This window comes from Cricetulus griseus, chromosome 2 (genome assembly GCF_003668045.3).
Source record: "Cricetulus griseus strain 17A/GY chromosome 2, alternate assembly CriGri-PICRH-1.0, whole genome shotgun sequence".
Lineage (NCBI taxonomy): Eukaryota > Metazoa > Chordata > Mammalia > Rodentia > Cricetidae > Cricetulus > Cricetulus griseus.
Window position 1 is genome coordinate 381,551,942 of NC_048595.1, and position 22,826 is coordinate 381,574,767.

Sequence of the window (22,826 nt, forward strand, 5' to 3'; positions counted from 1 at the left end):
CCTGGTATATATGACTGTGTCTGTTCCTGCAGAGAAACGGCTCCTGCGTCGCTCCCGCTCTGGGGATGTCCTAGCCAAGAACCCGGTGGTGCGCTCCAAAAGCTACAATACACCCCTGCTCAATCCTGTGGCTGAGCATGAAGCAGAAGGCACAGCAGCTGGTGGCACAAGCATCCGCAGGCACTCCGTCTCAGAGATGACATCTTGTCCTGAGCCCCAGGGCTTTGTGGACACACCTGGCCAGGGCCCTTCGGGGACCTTCAGGTCCTCCCCAACACCTCACTCAGGGCCTTGCCCTAGCAGACTGTACCCCCCTGCCCATTCCCCAGAGCAGGGCCCAGCCCACAGCTCCCCACCCACCTCCAGCCCTGAGACACTGGTGGACCAGATCCTGGAGTCCGTGGACTCAGACTCCGAAGGAATATTCATTGACTTTGGTCGGGGTAGTCGGTCCAGTGTGTCTGACTTTGATGCAACTGGAAGCCGGCCGAGTGTTGTGTGATAGCCTGAGGTTAGTTCATGTTTTTACTGGCCCCTATATGTTTGCGTGTCTGTGGATGTGTGCGTGAGAGACGTGTTCCTAACCTCACCAGCCCCCTTGCCGCTGCCTTGGTCACTGTATACTCCCAGTCTGTTGGAAAACCTATCCACTTCCCTGCTCACCCCAGGTCTGATTGGGTGTCCAGTTGGTACCTCAAGGATGGGGTCACCACGTGCCCTCCTGCCTGCCCCACCCTTGGTGCCACACCTACCCAGGAAAATGTGAAACCAGTGGGTTCTGCCCATGCCAGCCCAGTGTGGCCCCCACAGAGATGGGACCCAAGCCACGGCCAGACCTGCCTCCCTCTTCCCTGGGTGGCCACCAAACAGGAAGGCTTGAAATAAAGTTACAGCTCCAGGCTCCTGTCTTTCCCTGGTGTCCTTCTGGGACCCCCACCTCACAGGACCTCTCCCTCCTGCCAGGGGCACATTCCCATGGACACGTGCTCATTGCCCACTCTTGCACTTGTTTTCAGGTCCAATGTTGCTATGTCATCTTGATGGAGGGCCCAGAAAGCATTCAAGGAGGCCTGAGACCTTAATGGTTGGTGCTTAGGTATAAGACAGGCCCTACTGTGGGTCCCTGGACCCAGACCCACTGCATCTAGGGAGGGGAGGGGATCACTGGGGACCTACAGATCTTGCCCTTTTTTTGGTGGGGGTTGCTAAAAACCCTGGTCTGGTGGGAGGGGCAGCCCAGCATTCCCAGCTGCTCTAGGAGTTGTTCTCTACCTCTAGAGAGGTTTACCCAGCTTCTGAGGGTGGTTAGGACCCTCAGCAAATGGGCTGGTTCTACTGCCTGGTAAATGGGCATAAGTGTTCTTGAGTGCTGGTAGGATTGTTGTGGGCTTGCCCAGCAGTTTAGCCCGTCAAACCATGCCTGGAGTAGGCCTCTGTCCTGTTGAGCTCCTCTTTAAAGAGCCAGGGGAGTGTGGTCCTCCTTGGTCACATGCTGAACTCTGCTCCAGGCCCTTCAAAGCACTCAGGTCTTATCTTCTGGGATGACAAGCAAATAACAGACCCAGGGGGCAGGGTGAGCAGATCTGGCCAGAAAATAGAATAGGAAGCGGCTTCTTCATGCTTGAACTGCAAGGCCTTGTGGGTCCAGGGCATCTGCTGGAATATTAGGACAGAAGGCCTCCTACCCTCAGGGTGGGAGAAACAGGCTGTTCTAATCAGGGGTGGCCTGCTTGAGCTTCAGTGTTGCCTGTGGTAAGGGCACATGCTGAACTCATAGGGTGTCTTAGTAGGATCATTATTGCTGCAATGAAACACAGCCCAAAAGCAATCTAGGGAGGAAAGGGTTTATTTGGCTTACATAGCCAGACTGTCACAGTTCATTGAAGGAAGCCAAGGCATGAACCTGGAGGCAGGAGCTGATGCAGAGGCCATAGAGGATTGCTACTTGCTCTTCGTGGCTTGGTTGGCCTGTTTTCTTTTTGTTGTTATTTTGAGACAGGGTCTCTCTACATAGTTCCAGGATAAACCAGGCTGGCCTCCTACGTGGTAGGATTAAAGGCCTTCACCACCACACCCAGCTCAGCTTGTTTTCTTATAGAACCCAAGACCACCAGCCAAGGGGTGGCCCCTCCCACAATGGACTGTGCCCTCCCCCATGAGTCACCAATTAAGAAAACAGTGTTGCCTGCAACCCTATCTTATGAAAGCATTTTCTCAGTTGAGGTTCCCTCCTCAGATGACTAGCCTGTGTCAAGCTGACATAAAACTAGCCCGTATACAGGACTTTTGAAAAATGCTCCCCAGGAACCCCAGGGAATCAAGAGCCACCCCAGCCTCACGACATGCAGGGCATCAGGCAGGAACCTGAATCTGGAAAGAATGATCAAGTCCCTGGCTAAAAGCTAACTGGGTTGCTGTGGTCTCTAGGGAAGTGAGATAGGGCCTGGGACCTGGCTAAGTTGTGCCACCCTGCCTCCCTCAACATTAGCAAAGTTTCACTTTTGTGGAGCCCCTTTGAGAGATGGAAGTAGAATTATGGGCAGAGGCTTCCACTGTGTGGGGGGAGGGTTGGGGTGGGGTGTACTGTAAGCCAAGCAGGCAATGATAACCAGGTGTATTAGGATTCTCTAGAGGAACAGAACTGATAGACTATATACAAGAAATAGGCTTTAAGTCAGGCAGTGGTGGCGCACGCCTTTACTCCCAGAACTCGGGAGGCAGAGGCAGGTGGATCTCTGTGAGTTTGAGGCCAGCCTGGTCTACAAAAACTTGAGTTCCAGGACAGGCACCAAGCTACACAGATAAACTCTCTCTCAAAACAAAACAAACAAACAAAAAAGAAGAAGTAGGCTTTAATGTTAGTGAGTGAATGAACTGGCCAGCAAGAGCGAGAGCAATCAGGCAAAGAGATCTAACTTCCTTCTTTCACATCCTTTATATAGGCTACTACCAGATGGGGTATCTCCCCACCTCAAAGATCCAGATTTAAAAGTGGGACTTCCCACTTAAAATGATTTAGTTAAGAACAAAATCCCTCACAGGTGTGCCCAACCGCTTGGGTTTCAGTTAATACCAGATGTAGTCAAGCTGACAACCGAGAATTGCTATCACACCAGGTGTACAGAGACTGGCACACCAGGATGTGCCACATACAAACTTATTGCTAGGATGCCCCACCCACTCCTTGGAAGAGCCCTGAGCCAGAGGGCCCAAGTTCCTGGCTGAAACTTCATGGTTTGTCATTCCCACTCTAGGCAGTTAGTTGCTCTTCCACTGAGCTCCCAGATCTGTCCCAGTGCCTGCTCTGTGTCCTACTACTAATTAGTTACCACTGGATCAGCATGGGGCCCCAGGGCCAGTGAGGGGCTCTCAGTGTTCTAGGCTGGTTCCATTGGTTCCCTGGATCCACTTCCCTCTGCAGACCTGTTTCTGCCACACATGGGTTGGGAGCCAGATGTTTGTCACAAATGACAGGTCCTACTAACTGATCAGAGGTTTCAGCCCACAGGGAAAGTATGAAGAAGGGGTGGGACACCAGGCTCTGCCTATCGGCCATCACTTAATTCACTCTCCTGGGGGAGAGGAGGGGATGTAGGGAACACACAGTAAACAGGTCTTGGGAATTTTTATTTTTTTTAATGTTGAGTGGGTTGTGATGGCATTTGTCTTTAATCCCAGTACTTGGGAAGTCAAGGCAGATGGATCTCTGTGAGTTCAAGGCCAGCCTGGTCTACACAGCCAGCTAGAGTTACATGATGAAATAATGTCCCAAAACAATAATAAAATGACATTGAAAACATTTATTCAACTGGAGTGACTCCTGGTAACTGACACTATTCGGTGAGGTTTCCACTCCATCTCTGGGGCTCTTGCTTTGTTCTGTGCTGACTCCCAAAGGCTTCTGGGACAATAGACAGCACTGCACCCTTCTATGGAGAGGATGTTATCTTGGCCTTTAAAAACTTGGCATGTTAGAGTATGTCCATCTTTTTTTTTTTAACTTTTTATTGATTCTTTGTGAATTTCACATCATGCACCCCAATCCCACTCATCTCCCGCCCCTCCATAGCTCCACTTCATCCTTGCAACCTCTTCAAAAGAAAATAAAAATAAAAATAATAAAAAGTAAAAATAAAATTTTAAAAAAGTCTCTCAGCCCTTTTGCCCAAACAGTTTTGCTTGCAAATGTTCGTTGCAATGAGTTGGTGTGGTTGCTCTGGCTTCTATCAATACTGGATCCTCACCAGGACTCCCCTTAGATACTGTGTTGTTGCCCTGTGTCATGGAGGTCCCACAGCTTTGGTTCTGTAGGACAGGCCCCTTCACTTGCTCCAGCCAGTTCTTAGATGGGGTGGATGAGGTGTCAGTGAGCCCTAGAAACACAATTAGGGTAAGTTTCACCCTTAGCAAGCCAAACCATTGGGCTCTGTTCCCATCACTAGAGTTTGCTAATACAAAGATACCCCTGCTGAAGGCTGAGGCTGTGGATGTGGGTCAATGGGGAGAGTGCTTGCTTAATATGCACAGGCTCTGTGTTCCTTCACATGGTGACTCACACCCAAAGTCATCTACATAGTGCATCTGAGGCCAGCCTGGTCTACATAGTGAGCCTGAGGCCAGCCTGGTCTACATAGTGAGCCTGAGGCCAGCCTGGTCTACATAGTGAGCCTGAGGTCAACCTGGACTACATGGTGAGCCTGAGGTCAACCTGGACTACATGGTGAGCCTGAGGCCAGCCTGGTCTACATGGTGAGTCTGAGGCCAGCCTGGTCTACATGGTGAGCCTGAGGCCAGCCTGGACTACACGTACCCTGTCTTGTTGTTTGGAGTTTGGAGACAGGGTCTCACTATGTAGCCCTGGCTGGTCTACATTCATTATGTAGACCAGGCTAACTTTCAACTCACAGAGATCCCTTGCCTCTGCCTTTCGAGTGCTGGAATTAAAGGTGTGTGCCACCATCCCCCACTGAACCTGTCTTAAGAAAAAAAAAAAAAAAAAGAAAAAAGAACATCCCTTTTTCATCAAGTTATCAGACACCAGGGCTTTATCTCCAGTTTGGAGGCAAAGGCAAGTCAGGTCATGAGCCTCAGCATGGCTGATAGAAAATCAAGGGGCTTTGTGGTCTCACGTGAGGGCCTAGTTAGTGTTAGTGAGAATCGTGCTTCCCGCCCTGATTCTCCTCACACCCACAGGACCCAGTAGGTGAGAGGGCCTGGTTACCTGGATTCCTGTTTCCCCTATCCCCACCCTGTCCCAAGTCCAGTCACCATACTTCTGTGGCTCCTGTGCTCAGTCCTCAGCAGCCAGGCCCAGACTGCACAGATGGATTAGGACATAGTGCTCCTTTGTCCCCAATTCTGCAATGCTCCTCCTGTGCCCTGGGGATAAAGCCACTCTGGAGGCTTGGTGGCAGAGGTCATGCCATTCACAGAGGGGTGCTGGCCTTCCCACCAGCCTTCTCATGAACATGTTCACAAGGTACAGGATTGAACCTCCTTGGTGCCCTTTTCAGCAGTCTGTCTACCTGACTAAAGCCTCAGCTCTTGGAGCTTCCAGATTCTTCTGCACCTGTGCCACAGCACAGGGAGGGGGGGTTGGGGGAAGGGTGGGGATGGGCCCCTCCCTTTCCCTCTGTTACTCTTAAAACCTTTGAAACTTCTTCCAGGGACCTGGCAGCATACCTGTTTCCTGAAGCTCCAGGGCTCTTCCCACCCACTGTGCTGGAAACCTCACTGTCTTGTCTGCACAATGACACTGGGACTTTGGCTGAAGTCTCAGCACCCCTCTCACACACATGTCTCACTTACATGTTCACATACACACATACAAATATATAATCCTACACCCACACATACATGCTTGTATACTTACCACTCACAGCACATGTCCACACTTGCCTGGACACACAACCCAAGAAGAAGGGTCTCCTGGCCCTCCCCTGGATGGGGTAGGTATGCTATCTAGAGGGTCTGTGACTCCTCAGCTCACTCACATCTTCCCGGAGAACACCCATCATTTCTGGGCACCACTATCTGATCACAGATTCAGGAAAACACTGCTCTAGGCTCTGCCTGTGTTTGCCAGGCCCTAGACCTCAGGCAACTTGGAGACCACAAAAGGGACACCCAATCAGCTGGTATTCTTGGGGGGGGGGTGACACAGGGTTTCTCTGTGTAACCCTGGCTGTCCAGGGACTCGCTCTGTAGACCAGGCTGGTCTCGAACTCACAGAGATCTACCTGCCTCTGCCTTCTGAGTGCTGGGATTAAAGGTGTGTGCTACCACTGCCTGGCATTGCTCTTATATTTCCTACAGTCCATAGCTGCAAGCACTTTGGGGGCTGGGGTATGGCAGGGTGTAGTTCTTAGCTATGGCCAAGTTGTGAAGGAAGAAAAGATAGGGAGGGATGGAGCTGGGTGGTGGTGGCACATTCCTTTAATCCCAGCAATTGGGAGGCAGAAGTAGGCCTCCGGATTGCTGGGATTAAAGGCATGTACTACCACACACCCGGCAATATATAGCTTTTAAATAAACAAGGCATATGTGTATGCTGAACTATTACTCAGCTTGAAACAAAAATGAATTTAAGGGCCTGGAGAAATGGCTCGGTAGTTAAGAGCTTTGTTGCTCTGCTAGAGGACGGGAACTCAGTTCTCAGCACCCACATGGTGTGTCATAACCATCTATCTACAACTCCGTTACAGTGGATCTGACACCCTGGTGCCTGACCTCCACAAAACACTCATACATGGAAAATAAATAAATTCAAGAAAATAAAGAAAGGGAACTCATTCAACACCCAAACTTGGGTTGGCCTTGAAGACATGTAAAGGAGGGACAGAGACTCAACCATTCTCAGTCTTCTATGGAATATGGATGTAACCCTTGCAAGCCTGGGTGCTAAAAACCAAGAGAAGAGGCACCCATTCCAGCAGGAGACCTTGGTCTCTGAGCTCCAAGAGTGTCCGTCAATTGGTGATGCCCTGAGGGCATAGAGAGGGGTAGGGTCCTGGGTAGAGGAACCTACACAGGAACTCAGACACATCCCCTGACAATGAGCCTCGGAAGTGGCCTCTAATGTTCACTTTCTGAGTACACTCACATCTTGTGGCCACTTTGTGTCAAGCAGGGTAAATGGGACTGACTCTAACTAGAGAGCTCTCAGAGCTTAGATGGGGGATCCTTCTGGAGCTGCAGCATCAAGTTCCTGGGTGGACACACACGTGGGCTGTTTCTCCCTCGAGGCTGGGACCAGTGGCATTCCAGGTGGGTTGCAGATCTGTCGCATGCATGAGGTGTGCACGAAGCCAGGGGAAGATGCTGAGCCTGGGGGTTGGGGATGAGAGATGGAGTACTATCATTTTGGCAGTGTCACAGTGTGACCTGAGTACATATGCCTCTTTCCAAGAGCCCTGAGGCTTGTGGGGTCTCCAGAAGGAGAGAATGCTAATGGGAAGCCAATACTACACTGTGTTCGTGTATCCCCCACACCCTTCCTGGAGACAGCCAGTGCCACTAGCATGAGTGTGAGGTGGCCGCTGTGAGGTATCAGGCAGGCCAAACAGCCTCAGTTTCTCCATTTGAAGCAACAACGGTCTGGTCTTTGCAGTACAACATCATGTTCTGGTGCCTGTGCTTGTCTGTTCTTGTGACTCACATACAGTGTTATAGCTGTTGGGTTATAAAGCCACACACTGAGTGTTGCACCAAAGGGTTACACAGCAGCTGGGTCCTTACTGGGCTTTGGCCTTAAGGTGATAAAGACTCAATACTAAACCCCTGGCTTTGCCCCCAGGACCCTTCCCCTCATTGGTGGCTATGTGTGTAGGGCAAACCAGCTCTAACCTGCTATAAAAGGCTATTAAAATGTAAAGTATCACCACATTATCTGCAAAAACAATCTCTCTTTGGGGGTGGGGGTGGGGGAGGACTCTCCTCAGTTTGTGTTTGGTGGAGATGTGAGGGCAACATGGGGATGGTGATCAGGGAAGGGTCTTATGTGTGAGCCACTTCAGTGGCCGGCCTGTTGCTGAGGCAATGCTGATTGCCTGGTGGTAGGAGCTTCCCAAGTTGTCAGGAGTAGGTCAGGAGCCTGACACACAGGTCAGGCTCAGCTTCCAGGAACAGTGTCCAAACCTCCACAGAGCAGAGTAGGCCTAAGGGCAAAGCAGTGACTAATATAGCAACCCACAGAAGGCCCCACCCCACAGGAGGCCCCAACCACAGAAGGCCCCACCCCAAGGAGACTCCACCCACAGGAGGCTCCACCCCACAGGAGACTCCATCCACAGGAGGCTCCATCACTCAGAAGGTTCCACCCCTCAGAAGATTCCCACCCAGCAGGGAGACTACTTCACAGGAGACTCCACTGCAGCCATACCCAGAATGTCCCAGGTCCTTAGCCTGTAGCCACTGTGTACAACACCTCACCCTACCCCATCCCTGTTGCAGGGGTATCTGCAAACAGCGTGGGCAGCAGAGTAACAATCTGAGAGAGGCAAGAAGGCAGTTGGATTCAACACAACTCAGTAGCTGGTGCTGATTCAAGTTTTGACTGTCTGACTTTCAGTAATTTATTCAGGTATATTTAAGCACAGCACAATTTGATGAAATTTCCTGGTGATGATGAACTCAATCTCATGTGCACAACAAAGTTTAAGACATGACTATGTCGAAACCCTTTGTAAAGTGACATCGTCTGTAAAAATAGGTTCTGCAGATTGATTGAGAAAACCAGCTTAAGATAAGGGTCTGGGGGAGGAAAGCCTGGCTGCACAGACAGCAGCACAAAGGTCTCCAGGCTATTAACTGTGTCTACTCCCAGTCTTCTGGACAGAAAACAGGCTGTTCATCTGTTCCCTTGAAGAGACAATCCTGTGTGTTTAAAATTCCTGGTTCCCCTAGTGCTTATCTGTGAGCACAAGGGCCTACGTGCCTGCTACACACACACACACACACACACACACACACACACACACACACACACACACACCACACACACACACACTGGACGAAGTGGTTTCCTTAGTACAATGTGTCAGCCCCTCTCTTAGAGTGTACCTCACCATGGTGGAGCCTGTCACTGTCCATGCCCTGGTGGCAAAGGAGCCTGGGTCAAATAATGGTTAGGTCATTTCCATCAATGAGACTGTCTAGTTAGTTTTATGTCAACTTGACACAAGTTAGTGTCAGCTGAGAAAAGGGAACCTCAATTGGGAAATGCCCCTTTAGATCAAATTGTAGGCAAGCCTACGTGACATTTTCTTAATTGATGATTGGTGTGGGAGGTCCAGGAAACTGTGGATGGTGCCATCTCTGGACAGGTGACATAAGAAAGTGAACTGTAGCCGGGCAGTGGTGGTGCACACCTTTAATCCCAACACTCCAGAGGCGGAGGCAAGCAGATCTCTGAGTTTGAGGTGAGCCTGGTCTACAGATCAAGTTCTAGGACAGCCAGGCAGCCAGAACTACATAGAAAAACACTGTCTGGAACACTCCTCACCACCACCACCACAACCACCACCATAAACAAACAAACAAACAAACTGAACAGCCATGAGGACCAAGCCAGTAAGCAGTTTCCTCCATGGCTTCTGCTTTAGTTTCTGCCTCCAGGTTCCTGCTTTGAATTCCTGCTCTGACTTTCCTGATGGACTGTGATCAGGGTATGTGAGCTGAGATAAATCTTCCCCAAATTGTCTTTGGTCATGGTCTTTATCACAGCAAAAGAAACTTAACCAAGACAAATGCCTATGAGGTGAGAATTCTTTGATAACACGGGCATTTGAAGAGCTAGAGTACCAGCCTAGGACACCGGTGGACACTCTGGTCAAACAGGAATGAACTGAAGTTCCTGAGAAGACCCTGCACCTGTAAGGCTGGTGTGGAGGGATTGGAATGTTCCAGACCCAGAGCCAAGTTATCACACACAAGTCATTCATTGCCCTCCTCTGTGTCCTTATGACTATCCCATGAGCCCTTTGGGGATGTGCTAACAACAGACCCCTATCCTCCCCTCAACCCAAAAGTTCAAGAATGTCATCAGATAGCATCTGAGGTCTGAGCAGAGATCACCAGGCTTTGTGGAACTCGCCTACCTGATTTTCCCACCATTGTGCTGATTTATGACTTTCTTTGTTCTGTTCCTGTAAGAACTTCATGCAACCATGCCACATTGGCATTGCTCATATTTGACTTTAGAATAAACAAGTATTCTCTTTGAGGTAGTAACTGGTTTTTAGGGTTAGGGTATCCAGAGCAGAGGCCCCCTAGACTGGAGATGTAAGGGGTTTTCATGTTGGGCCATAGGGTCCCAGAGAACACCATGGAGAATGCACCAGAGTTCATCGCTGTGCTGTCAGCCCCCGCCTCTGCTCAGAAATGGGAGCATGGCACTTGGCTACCAGGGGAAAGCAGGCCTGTGATCGATGGGTTCCAGAGGCTTGGCCAGCAGAGGGAGTGGCTGCAGGAAGCCCAGATTCCTTTCTGCCCGCCTGTCCCCATGCGTCAGCAGCGCGGAAATGCAGGTTTCCTGGCTATAAGAAGATTGCAGCTCCCCGCAGCTGGCTGGGCGAGCCACTGGGGAGAACACAAACAGGAAATCCAGGACCGAGGCTGGTGGCCCGGTTTTTTTTTTTTTCCCTCCTGTCTCCTGTGCTCCACCTCAGCATGCTCATTAACTTAGAATTTGCTGCTTTCAAAAGAAGGGGCATCGGACTTCATAAACATGCGTAAGAACAAACTCAATAAAGGCAACTGGAACACCATTCGGTAGTAGCTCTTCATTTCTCATTACTATTCTTTTTTTTTTTTTTTTTTTTAATGGCAGAGCCTTTGAAACACAAAGTTATTGTTATAGAAACAGAAGGGAAAATCCAACTGCCTGATTCTACAGAAGAAAGAAAGGGGAGTGCCTGGTGTGCAGCTCCTTTCAGGGCCTCTACCCTTTTGTGTCAACGGTAGTGCACACACATTTGCACTCCTGGCCATGAAGTCACTATAGATGGTTGGTTTACTGTGTGTGTTTTAGTGGCGTGTGTGTGTGTGTGTGTGTGTGTGTGTGTGTGTGTGTGTGTGTGATGGCTATTCTTAATTGTCAACTTGACTACACCTGGAATTAACTAAATCCCAAATGGCTGGGCACATCTGTGAGGTTTTTTTGTTTTGTTTTGTTTTGTTTTGTTTTCTTAATTAAGTCTCTTGAAATGGGAAGACCCTCTTTAATCTAGAACTGCATCTTTTGAGGTGGGAAGATCCACCTTTAATCTGGGCCACCCCTTCTCCTGGCATGGTAGAGGGCATGGAAGAAGGAAGCTTGCTCTCTTTGCCTGCCTGCTCTTGCTAGCAAGTCCATTCCTTTACTCAAATTACAGTCTGCTTTTTTTTTTTTTAAGATTAATTTATTTCTTGTAGTCTTCTGCCTGCACATACACCTGTATGCCAGTAGAGGGCACCAGCTCTCACTACAGATGATTGTGAGCCACCATGTGGTTGCTGGGAGTTGAATCTGGATCTAGAGACTGCTTCTTTGGGATCCCAGTGAGGATCCATTGAGACATCCAGTCTCATGGATTGAACAACTACTGGATTCTTGGAACTTCTGTTGGTAAACATTCATTGTTGGACAGGCTGGACCACAACCTGTAAGCTATTCTGATAAATTCCCTTCAAATGCATGTGTTCTATCAGTACTGTTCCTCTAGAGAACCCTGGGTAATACAGTGTATCTTAGACTTAGCCAATTATTCTCCTCCCCTGGGATAATTTTTCCCCTGCTGCTAGCTTTATCAGAGAGAGAACTTGGTCACTTGGATAAAAAGCCAGAGCAGTGGCAGAGCACCTTGCCTGGCATGTGCAAGACACCAGGTTCAATTCCTGGTATTGCCAGGAAAAAAATAAAATGGCTGATTTTCCATCAGGATGCTTTGAATCCTGTGGAATAAAAAACTCAAGCCCAAACAGTAATAATAGATGGTGTGGGTGCATGCAGCCAAAGTAAGAAGGCTTCAGAGCAGGTTTGACCCAGGAAATGTGCAGTGTTAGCACAGACTCAGGTCCTTACCAAGTCTACCTCATTCTAAGCCTAGATTCCACCGTGGTGACCAGATGGCTAGTGATGTGGATTCAGTGATGTGCCCCTAAACAATGCACTTGGGAAAGTTGATACAGGAAGGAGCAATGATGGTATGAAGGATTGAGATTCAACTTAGGAGACATTGCTGGGCATGATGCCAGAGACCTAGGAGGGAGGACACGTGCACTGCGGTCCCAAAGTGAAGGGAAGGGCAGAGAGATGGCTCTGCCATTAAGAGAGCTTTCTTCTCTTGTAGAGGACCTGAGTTCTACTCCCAGCACCATGGTTGGGTGGCCCACTTTGTCTGTAACTCCAGTTCCCAGGCCTCTACACACACACACACATACATTCCCACTTACTAAATATAAAAAGAAAAGAAAGAAAAGTGAGCCATGTATCAGAATATCTCTCACCACTGCTACCGTGTTGTTCCCCCAAACTGTGAGCCAAAATGAACCCTTCATCCTTAAGCTGTTTCTGTCATGGGCATTTGTCACAGCAGCAACACAAGGAACTGATATGGGGCTTCCATCCTTCCCTTTCCTTTCTCCCCTTACCAGGTCACAAGAGCCCACGAGAGGTAGGTATCTATCTCATTACACCCAGAGGTACCTGGGTAATGGGGACATAAACTTCCTCCAGTTTATTAACATTAGGCCATGATCTTTTGCCCGCCAATCATATTCCTTCCTAACTAATACCCTTCCTCAAACCCAAGAATGAAACTACATAATGTACCTGTTTCTGGGTCTTCCTTTCTTTAGGAAGTTTCCTATGTCCTGCGAAACTTACATGAAATGGAACGGTGGGGATGGCTCATTGGTTAAGAACATTGGCTGCTAAATCTGGCAGTGGTGGCACATACCTTTAATCCCAGCACTCGGGAGGCAGAGGTAGGTGGATCTCTGTGAGTTCAAGACCAACCTGGTCTACAGAGCAAGTTCCAGGACAGCCTCCAAAGCTACAGAAAAACCCTGTCTCGAGAAAACAAAAACAAACAAACAAAAACAGAAAAAAACAAACAGAACGGACCCGAATTCAGTTTCCAGCATCCATAAGTCCACATGGCAGCTCACAACCTGTAATTCCAGTTCCAGGGGATCTGATGCTTTTTTCTGACCTCCATGGGCAGTGAATGCATATGCCTGAAGGCAAAACACCCACACATATGAAATAAAAATAAATTTAAAAAATTCAGAATCTTACATGAAATAATTTGGCACATTACCCATTTGTTAAGGGGTCTTTTGCTATAGGGCCTTCAAGTATGGGCTCAGGAGAGGAGGGTGGAGATGTCCGCAGTGAGCCAAGCTTCCTCTACTAGGGTGCAGTAGTATTTTTTCTTTCCCACCATCCAGCAAATTCCAACAGACCCACTGGAGGAGTCAGTCATCCATGTGGCCTGTGCTGCTTGCCTGAGGCCCAATCACCTCTGGAAGCAGGAGGTGGTGGCTTATACTGACTGTCCTCTGAGGTCTCTATACCCTCTAGAGGTGGGTGGTGTCAATATCACACTGTTTTAGCAACTCTACAAAGGTTCCTTGGGACCATGTCCCCTCCATGCAGGGCAGCTGGCCAGTGGAGCTGCCTCATCTACTGGATAGGAGAAACTTCAAGTTTCTCAGAAAGGGACACCTGGACCCTGTGTGGGAACGGATAGACAGGATGCAAGGAAAGGAGCCAGGAGATCACTAACTCAACTCAGTGGGAAAGTGGCGGTACTGTGACATACTTTGAAGGAGCTATCAGGGCTTGAGAGTGGACCATACATAGGCTGGACCCCCCCCCCCGCTGGAACAATGAGATGGGGAGGGGTTGGGTAGCCGGTGAGTGTGTTGCTCCAGAGGCTGGGTATCCAGGGGAGAGCTAGCAGCCTGAGCTTGGAATTGGGATCAGAGCTGGGGGTCATCAGGGCTGTAGGTTAGGTTGATGGACAGCAAGTGTATGCAGGAGATGAGATGTAGATGGAAAAAGGTGCCGGCCCAGCATGACATCAGGAAGTGGAGGAAGCAGTGGCCTGGAGGCAGTGCTGGTAAAGCCTCCCTCTACCTCTGGTCTGCTCTCCCTAGGACATCAAGGCCTTTTTGTGACTTGAGGCAAGTCACAGGGGTGTGGGAATGGTTCTGAGTCTCCAGCCCTGGCTTCATTTCTCGGGCAGAGAAGCACCGAGGGCAGAGGCAACGTACCCGCAGCCTGAGTCAGGCTTGGGACTGCGGGTCGGGCGATCCCGGATGCGGGCTCAGTTTCCTAACTCAGCACAGATCTTCAGTTTCCCGTCTCATCCGGCGCATCCCGAATGAAGGTAAATGTGTGGACTGGCAGTGAGTGTGGAGGCCACACAGGGCCAGTGTCCCTCAGCTCCCTCCCGCCTAGAGCCAGAGGCACAAGCCCTTGTCCCGCCCACTCTGAGGAATCCAGGCTGAGTGCTTTCTGACTTTGGGCGGGGCCTGTCGAGAAGGGGCCTGCCGGGGAGGTGCCTGCCCAGGGCTGGCCAGGTGAGCCGCTGGAGTTGCTGAGGCCAGGTGAGCTGCTCGGTGGTCCGGTGAGTATCCCTGGGAGAACTGCTTGAATGGGGAGTCGCGGCTCCTGTGCCCCTGACCTCGACATCTTCCCACTCCTCCTTTCCCTGGCTGTCTCTCCACTCCCCCTTCTGTCCCGCCCTCTGTGTCCCCTGCCTTCCTCGTTTCCTTCGTACACGGGTTCGGTCCCCTTTGGATCACCGGAGTCAGCACCTGACACTGGCCCCTGTGCTTCCTTACCAAACCTGAGCGCGTCATGCATGGTAGCGTCATTCCCGTTTCATAGGCGGGAACACCGAGGCAGGGGCTGGAGCTGAGGATGGATGCACGTGGGGCCTGAGGCTGGGGTCTGTTTGGTCATTTTGTCACGCTGGGTGCAACTCCCAGGATTTATTGGCCGGGAGCCTCGGAAGGTCCCATTTGGGCAGGGCAGCCTGCGCGGGCTTCTTTCGCTTTCCCAAACCTGGCAAAAGCCTCCCGAGAATGTTGCTGGCCGCCGGGGCTGTGCTGGGGAAACTGCGGAGGACACCAGGGGGGAGGGGTGGCATTCCTTCGTCAGGTTGGCTTGGGTGGGGAAAGGGCCTGGCGGTCCTAGGCTGCAGACAGGTTCTGCGCTGAGGCGAGCAGGTTCTGTTTAGTGCGCGCTGCCACCGAGAGTCATGGCGAACTTGAGTCCAGGTGAAAACTCAGTTCAACTCAACAGTTTGGAAAGTAGGCAACCTTCATTGGCCTCTGTTGTTTCAAGATATGCTTGGGAGTTCCTTGTGGAATGCCCTGCCAAACCCTGCCCCCAGTCAGCGCCGGGATGGGGGAGGGGGCAGGGGACTGGAAGTCTGAGCACAGCTACTCGCAGAGGTCGAGTCAGCCTCCTGCGAGTTTCCAGCTCTCAGGAAAACCCAGAATCAGCTTTCGGTGATCGAAGCCAGGGGAGTGTGGGGACTTTTCTGGAGGAGGCTGCAGCTGAGCTGGAAAATGGGTGGGAGATAGGCAGATGGGATGTGGCCCTTAGGTTTCTGGGAGGTCCAGGAGAGGTCGAAATGGGCTTGACCAAGCTATGTGCTTGGATCAGCTCACAGTAAAGTGCAACTTCGGAGAGCTGTGTAAGGTTGGGGGCTCTCCTGGCTAATCACCCTATGAGTCCTGGTGTCTATGAGTGCAGTTTTGGGGTAGCCTGTCAATAATGGACAGAGGTGATTTTAGTTAAAGAGTATGACAGGGCTAGTAATGAGGCTAAGTTAATAGTACCCCTGCCTAACATACATAAAGCCCTGTGTTTGTTTCCCTGTGACACATAAACCATATGTGTGGTGGCCCCAGGCTGTAACCCCAGCACTTAACAAAGTGAGAAAGTCACCCTTGACTACACAGTGAGTTTGAAGCCAGCCTGGGTGAGTGAGACCCTGTCTCTAATAATAAACTAAAGTATAATAGGATAGCCAAAATCTGTCACCAGGAGGTGCCTGACCACACTAGAAACCCATCCCAATCCCTCAATCACCCTCATTTCACAGATGGGGAAATTCAGGCACTGATCACATGACTCAGATAAACCTTCAGGAGGATTTGGGAGAGCTTGATTATTTTATTTTGTTTGGAGACAGGTCTCACTATTTAGCCCAAGCTGGCTTTAAACTAAATGTAATTCCCCTGCCTCAACCTTCCAAATGTTGACATTACAAAAATGAACTAGTACACCTAGCCTGATGAGTGGATTTTGAGCTGGCCACATTGCTGTGGGGAGTAGCCTTCCCATCTGTAAAGCTCCCTAGCAGAGGTCAAGTCATCCTTGCATGCCCATTGCCTCATTCCTCACTCAAACCAATCTCCTGAGATGCTGGGGGGCACTGCCCACTTCTACAGAGGAGGAAACTGAGGCAGGGGAGTCACAGGTGTTAAGACTGGTAAATGGAAAGCCAGGCTTGGAACCGGCCTTTGTGGGAGCAGGCTGATGTAATTTGGAGACTTTGGAAGCCCTCTGGCAACTGCTTCCCTTAGAGATGTCTGCAGTGAGAGGCAGATGTGCACCTCCATACTTTGGCCCTCAATGGCCTGAGGAAGTTCCTGTAGTCTTTCAAGGGACCTCATCCAGAACCCATGGCTTCCACTTAAAGTGGAATTTCAGGACTAGGCAGTGTGAAACAGAGCGGAAGTTTCGTTAAAAGTAGAAAGGAAGATGCTCAAGAAAAGAGAAGCACACAAGGGGAGGCTTCACAATGAAGAGCTTCGGTTTATTAAAAGGATTTTTAAGGGCTGGGGTGATGGTCCAGCTCCCATGTAGTAGCTCTCAGCCACCTGTAACTCCAGTTCCAGTGGATCCAATACCCTCTTCTGACTTTTCAAAAAAAAATGGTTTTACTTTAAATTATGTGTATATGTGTGTGAGGAGGGAGTGGGTAGGTGTACACGGGGGGGGGGGGCAGGTTCCTGTGGAGACCACAGAGGGTGTCAGATCTCCTGGAGCTAGAGATTTTGAGCTTCCTGATGTAGGTGCCAGAAGCTGAACTTGAGTCCTTTGCAAGAGCAGTACATGCTCTTAACTGCTGAGTCGTCTCTCCAGCCCCTAAAAGACTTTTGTTGTTGCTTTGAGACAAGGTCTCTCTGTGTATCCCTGACTGTCCTGGAACTTGCTATGTAAACCAGGCTGACCTGGAACTCAGAAATCCTGCTGTCTTTGCCTCCTGAGTGCTGGGATTATATGTGTACACCGTGCCATCATAACTGTTCACTAAAATATATTTTTTACATAAATTTTAAGTGCTGGGGTTAAAATGAAGAGTGGCACTCAAGGAAAGAGTAAGATATATCCACGTGTGGGTATGGACTTCTCAAGGGAGAGCCACTAAGTGTCTTAGCATCAGCCATATAGATCACTTTAGTGCCTTTCAAGTTATGTCTCGAAAGGTTGCTAAGAAGCTCCCCCCCCCCCTTTGCTAGGTAAAATGGAGTGGCTCTGATTTATATTCTGATAAAGTTAAATCAAGAACCTCTAAGACTGCACAAGGATTTGGGATGTGTTTTACTGTAAATGAAGTTTTGGGTGAAAGTCCAAGAAAACTGCAGGTTTAGAGCTGGGAATGGAGAAAGATCTTTTTGTTTTGTTTTGTTTTGGTTTTGGTTTCAAGACATGGTTTCTCTGTGTAATAGTCCTGGCTATCCTGGAACTCACTTGGTAGACCAGGGTGGCCTCAAACTCACTGAGATCTGCCTGTCTCTGCCTCTCCAGTGTTGGATTAAAGGTGTGTACCACCACTGCCCAGGTGGAGAGAGACCTTAAGTATGTGTTGAATGCACTAGAATTCTACTTGTCCCTAGGGAGAAGTTTATCCAGACTCATGGGAGAGGGTTCTTTTCCTTTTCCATGCCTTCATTGTCTTCCATGTCTTTCTATTCTATGTCACAGAGTTAGCACAGGGATAGAAATAAGTTTTCCATCTCTTGTCTTCCCCTACTATTTGGTTAAATTTGATGCTTGCAGAGGAGGTCCCACAGGTATCTGGAAACTTCTTGGGTGGTTCTTATAGGTGGAGACAGACTTGGATCTGGGGTACTGTATGGAACTTAGCCAGGTTTTTGGGTTCCTTGAAGTAGGGTGGGGTGAGTGGGTCTCAGTAAGCCACTGCTTTGGGTACCCATCTTCTCTCTCACAGGCATCCTAAGGCAGTTGAGGCTTGGAGGATAATGTGTGTGTGTTCTGTGGAGGCTGCTATGCAGTGGTTAACAGCTAGGAATGGGTCCCCACACCCTGGCCACAGTTTGTGCAACCTTGAGTCAATTGCTAGGCACTCTGTTCCTTATTTTCTTCACCTAGGAAGTTCTGTACTCCAGAGTTATGAAGGGGTCAAACTGAGTTGATTTTTTCAGAGTGCCCCAAGCAAGTCACACAGCTTGTGAGAGATCATGTTTGTGAGCATTCATTCTGTCCGTGGACTTTGGGAGCAAGCCTAGTGTTCAGTGAATTTGTGTGTTGCTGTCCCTTCCCTGCTGAAGGCCAGCCAGTTCCAATTTGGGAGCAAGAAATGACGTTTCAGTTGGAGGGGGCAGGAGACAAGGACTCTTAGAAGGAACTGGTTTGGCAGGTCTGGATTCTGGAGACTTCTAGAAGCCACCTCTGCCTTTTCTCCACTGGCCTTAAAATTAAATTCTACACTATCAATGCAGCAGGGATGGGATGCCTGGGCTGGGGTTTGCTGGGTTTGTGATCTGTAGTAGATTGAAATTCTGTGGTCCCAAGACAGGCTCTGAGTCAGTGTCTGTGTCTCCCTGAGATCTTTGTAGCTGTGCCGCCCATCTCTCAGGCTGCGCAGGTGTGTGTGTGTGTGTGTGTGTGTGTGTGTGTGTGTGTGTGTGTGTGATTTGCGCATCTGTTGGTCAGTACCTTCAGAGGCCAGAATATGGCATCAGATCCCTAGAGTTGGAGTTCCAGACAGTTGTGAGCCACCTGATGTGGGTGCTGTGAGTGGAGCTCAGGTCCTCTAGAAAAGCAGGAACTCTCTCCAGCTATTGAGCTATCTCTCCAGCCCCCTATTTATCCATTTTGCCAAAGGTTATTATTTTTCCTTTGTACATATATTGTGTACCTGTGTATCCATATGGCTGTGTGCACATGAATGCAGGTTTCCAAGGAGGCCAGAGGGTTTTTGGATCCTCTGAAATTAGAGTCACAGATAGCTATGAACTCCTCTTGGAGCTGAACTTCAGTCTTTTAAAAGAGCAGTAAGTGTTCCTAACTACTGGACCATCTCTCCAGCCCTTAATTATCTATTAAAGATTTATTTATTTTTATTTCATGTGTATGAGTTTTTGTCTACATGTATGTCTGTGCACCATGTATGTGCAGTGCCCCAGAAGCCAGAAGAGGGTATCAGAGCCAGCCTCTGGAACTGGAGTTATGGATGGTTCTTAACTCCTATGAAGAAGCATGGGAAGGTCGAGGTAGGATTGGTAAGCCCAGACTGGACTACAAGTTGGACTTCAGCCAGTGATGACAGTTGAGGCTGGCTATGGATCACTTGCCTTGTGTGGGGCTGTATGTTCTAGGTAACAAGTACAGTATGTTCAAAGGCTCTGAGGTGGCTACAGTATGGTGTGAAGAGCCTCTGAGGCTCATGGGGTAGAAGTGGTCAGTCTTGTTTCCTAGAGGGCAGCATTTGGGTGGGGCATGGGGACTTCAGGAAGCCCCTGACGTGAAGAGAGTTGAAATAGGAGGCATTGGATGGTTAAGTCTGGTGCTCAGAGAGTATTCCGTTTGGTTTTTATTCTTTTTTTTTAAAGATTTATTTATCTTATTTATGAGTACTCTATCTGAATGTATGACTTTATCCCTGAAGAGGACATCACATCCCATGGTTGTGAGCCACCATGTGGTTGCTGGGAATTGAACTGAGGACCTCTAGAAGAATAGTCAGTGCTCCTTTTGTTTTGTTTGTTTTTTTGTTTTTTTTTAAAGATTTTATTTATTTATTATGTATACAACATTATACTCCCATGTATTTCTGCACACCAGAAGAGGGCACCAGATCTCATAACGGATGGTTGTGAGCCACCATGTAGTTGCTGGGAATTGAACTCAGGACCTCTGGAAGAGCAGTCAGCGCTCTTAACCTCTGAGCCATCTCTCCAGCCCCTTGTTTTTGTTTTTTGAGATAGGGTTTCTCTGTATTGCTTTGGAGGCTTCCTGGAACTTGCTCTGTAGATCAGATTTGCCTCGAACTCACAGAGATCCACCTGCCTCTGCCTCCCGAGTGCTGGGTTAAAGGCATGAGCCACCAACGCCCAACAGTAGCCAGTGCTCTTAACCCCCAAGCCACTCTCCATCTCCTGTTTTTATTCTTAACTCAACACACCTGGAATTACCTGGGAAGAGAAACCTCAACTGAGGAATCACCCAGATCAGATCAGCCTGTGTGGCCGTGTCTGTGAAGGACTGTCTTGATTATTGATGTGGGAGGGTCCAGCCTACTATGGGCAGCACGTACAACATCCATAGGTAGCTGGGCCTGGGCTATATAATCAAACTAACTGAATTGGAACCAGTGAGCAAGTCAGTAAGCAGCATTCCTCCTTGGCTCCTGCTTCAGTTACTGATTTGATTTCCCTCAACGACGAACTGTGACCTGGAGGTGTAAGATGAAATAAACCCTTTCCTCCTCAGAGTAGTTTTTTTTTTAATCACAACAACAGAAAATCAAAGACAGGGATCTTTGGGACTGAGACTAGGGGTGGAATCCCGGGCTTCAACATCTTTTGGGAAGAGGATAAGGCCAGGGCCCCAATCCAGCACTGAGTATGGGTGGTGAAAGCTGTAACAGCGGTACCAGCTGTGCCCAAATGGCCATAGGAAGGGCTCCAGACTATGAAAATGGAGGTAGATAAGAGGGACCTGGAACTTCAGCCTTCTGCCAGTTAGCCACAAGGACTTTACCGCTGTCACCCCCCCAACCCCCCATCTCCCCTGGATCTGGTGCCCAGATTCTGGTGGCTCCCTATTGCTCCCTCTGGACAAGTAAGTAGTCTGTGTGTGCCTCTTGTCAGCACCAGATCCTCGTGGCCTTGGTGGTAAAGAGTGGGCAGTGGGGGAGGGCCTGTGGCCACAAGCATGGCTGAGACAAAAAGATGGACCCTTCTGTGGTTTCTGAGGCAGATATGACCAGCACATGCCTCTTTCTTTCTGAACCATAGAGGGTTAGGAATGGTGGGATGGGACCCTTCTCCTAAATTCTGAGAGACCCCGGAAGTGTGCACACCCACTGTGTGCCCCCTCCCTCACCGGCTGTGCTGCTCAAGGTAAATCCAGTGTTAATTTGCCCGAAATAAGTAGGTGTTCATTTGTAGCTACAGCATTAAGATAATTGCTATGAGGGTCTGTTTGTGTAATATGCAAACACATTTTGACAGCAACAAACCATTTTGCTGTGAATTATAAATAGACCCCTTGGGTGGTTTAGAATCTGTTTTGCATAGCATGCCTGTTGCTGGATTGCCTGTTCTGTCTGGTCTTGGCGGCCAATAAGACCGAAGCTCTCCCAGTCTCCACATAGGGTAGACTCCTGGAGCTGCAAAGGGAGCAAGTGGAGGCATCGGGCATGGGCAGGGATGTGTTGTGTGTGGGCACAGGCAGAGCCAGGCAGGCTGAGGGGCAGGGCTGAGGCTCAGAAGCACTGAGCAGGACAAATCTGTTTGCAGTGTGACTTGTCACTCTGGCATTTATAAGGGGCCTTGACTATGCTGGCCATGCTTGGAGCAAGAGGGGTTGTCTTGAGCCCCTGTGAAACTTTACTCCCCCTAGGGAGACCCAGAAAGCCAGAGAGTTATGAATCTCTGATCATCCCTAATGGGATTGCTATGACGTGGGAGCCGGTGCCAAGAGAGTTGACATTCCTGTGGGAAATGGAGAATTCCCCTCCAGAGTGAGGAGAGATAAAGGCCACACTGTGCCTGCAGCAGGTCTGGGACAGGAGTTTTAAAATATTGGCAGGAGTGGGCTGAGATGGCTCAGTGAGTTCAGATCTCCAACCCTTGTAGAATGCTGGGTGTGACTCTGTACCTGTAACCCCAGCCCTGGAGAGGCAGGCAGAGACAGGAGGATCTCTGAGGCTTGCTGTCTGCCAATGAGAGACCATGTCTCCAGGGAATGAGGCAGAGACTTACAGGATACCTGATGTCTTCCTCTGACGTCTGTGTTTCTATGTATATGCAGCTGTGTATCCGACCCCCACAACATACAACCCACATGCCAGATATATGTCTATCTATATCTATATGTTTATATCTATATCTCTATATATGTGCATGCAGACTATGGAGACTGGGAATGGTGTGACTCAGTGAAAGAGCAATTGCCTAGCACATGCTAGCATGTGTATACACACACACACACACACACACACACACACACACGTATATATAGATATTATGAGCATCATTTGCTATACATATTGAGCTCTTTCAGCTACAGCTGAGTTTATGTTAATGAGGTAACTCAAAATAGTTCCAGCTTAGCTTCTCAATGGAACCTAGGCCTGAGGAGCCAGATTATACTGGAGGGTTGGGCCACTCTTAGGGTCTTTACTGATTAGATGGCACCGGCCTACATTAAAGAGGGTCATGTGCTTTCCCCAAAGCCATCTAACTTAGATGTCACCATCACCCATAAATACCTTCACAGCAGAGACTAGTGTTTGAACAAACACCTGGGCACTGGTGGCCCAACCGTTGACGCATGAAAATGGCCCTGT

General features: G+C 49.4%; 2 protein-coding genes across 8 annotated transcripts in view; both read left to right on the forward strand.

Moving 5' to 3' along the window:
- Prr5 (proline rich 5) overlaps positions 1 to 900 on the forward strand; it is a 34,856-nt gene extending 33,956 nt beyond the window's left edge. For all 5 annotated transcript variants that reach the window (XM_027396158.2, XM_035440802.1, XM_027396160.2 and 2 more), the window contains one exon: positions 33 to 900. In XM_027396158.2, coding sequence (XP_027251959.1) covers positions 33 to 502 — 470 coding nt within the window. In that variant the 3' untranslated portion in view covers positions 503 to 900. The remainder of the gene's footprint in view (positions 1 to 32) is intronic.
- A 13,615-nt stretch (positions 901 to 14,515) lies between these two features.
- Arhgap8 (Rho GTPase activating protein 8) overlaps positions 14,516 to 22,826 on the forward strand; it is a 51,569-nt gene continuing 43,258 nt past the window's right edge. Inside the window, exon 1 of one of the 3 annotated variants that reach the window (XM_027396151.2) lies at positions 14,516 to 14,615. The gene's annotated coding sequence lies outside the window, so the exon portion shown is untranslated. The remainder of the gene's footprint in view (positions 14,616 to 22,826) is intronic. The other 2 variants (XM_027396152.2, XM_027396153.2) reach the window with 2 other exon arrangements.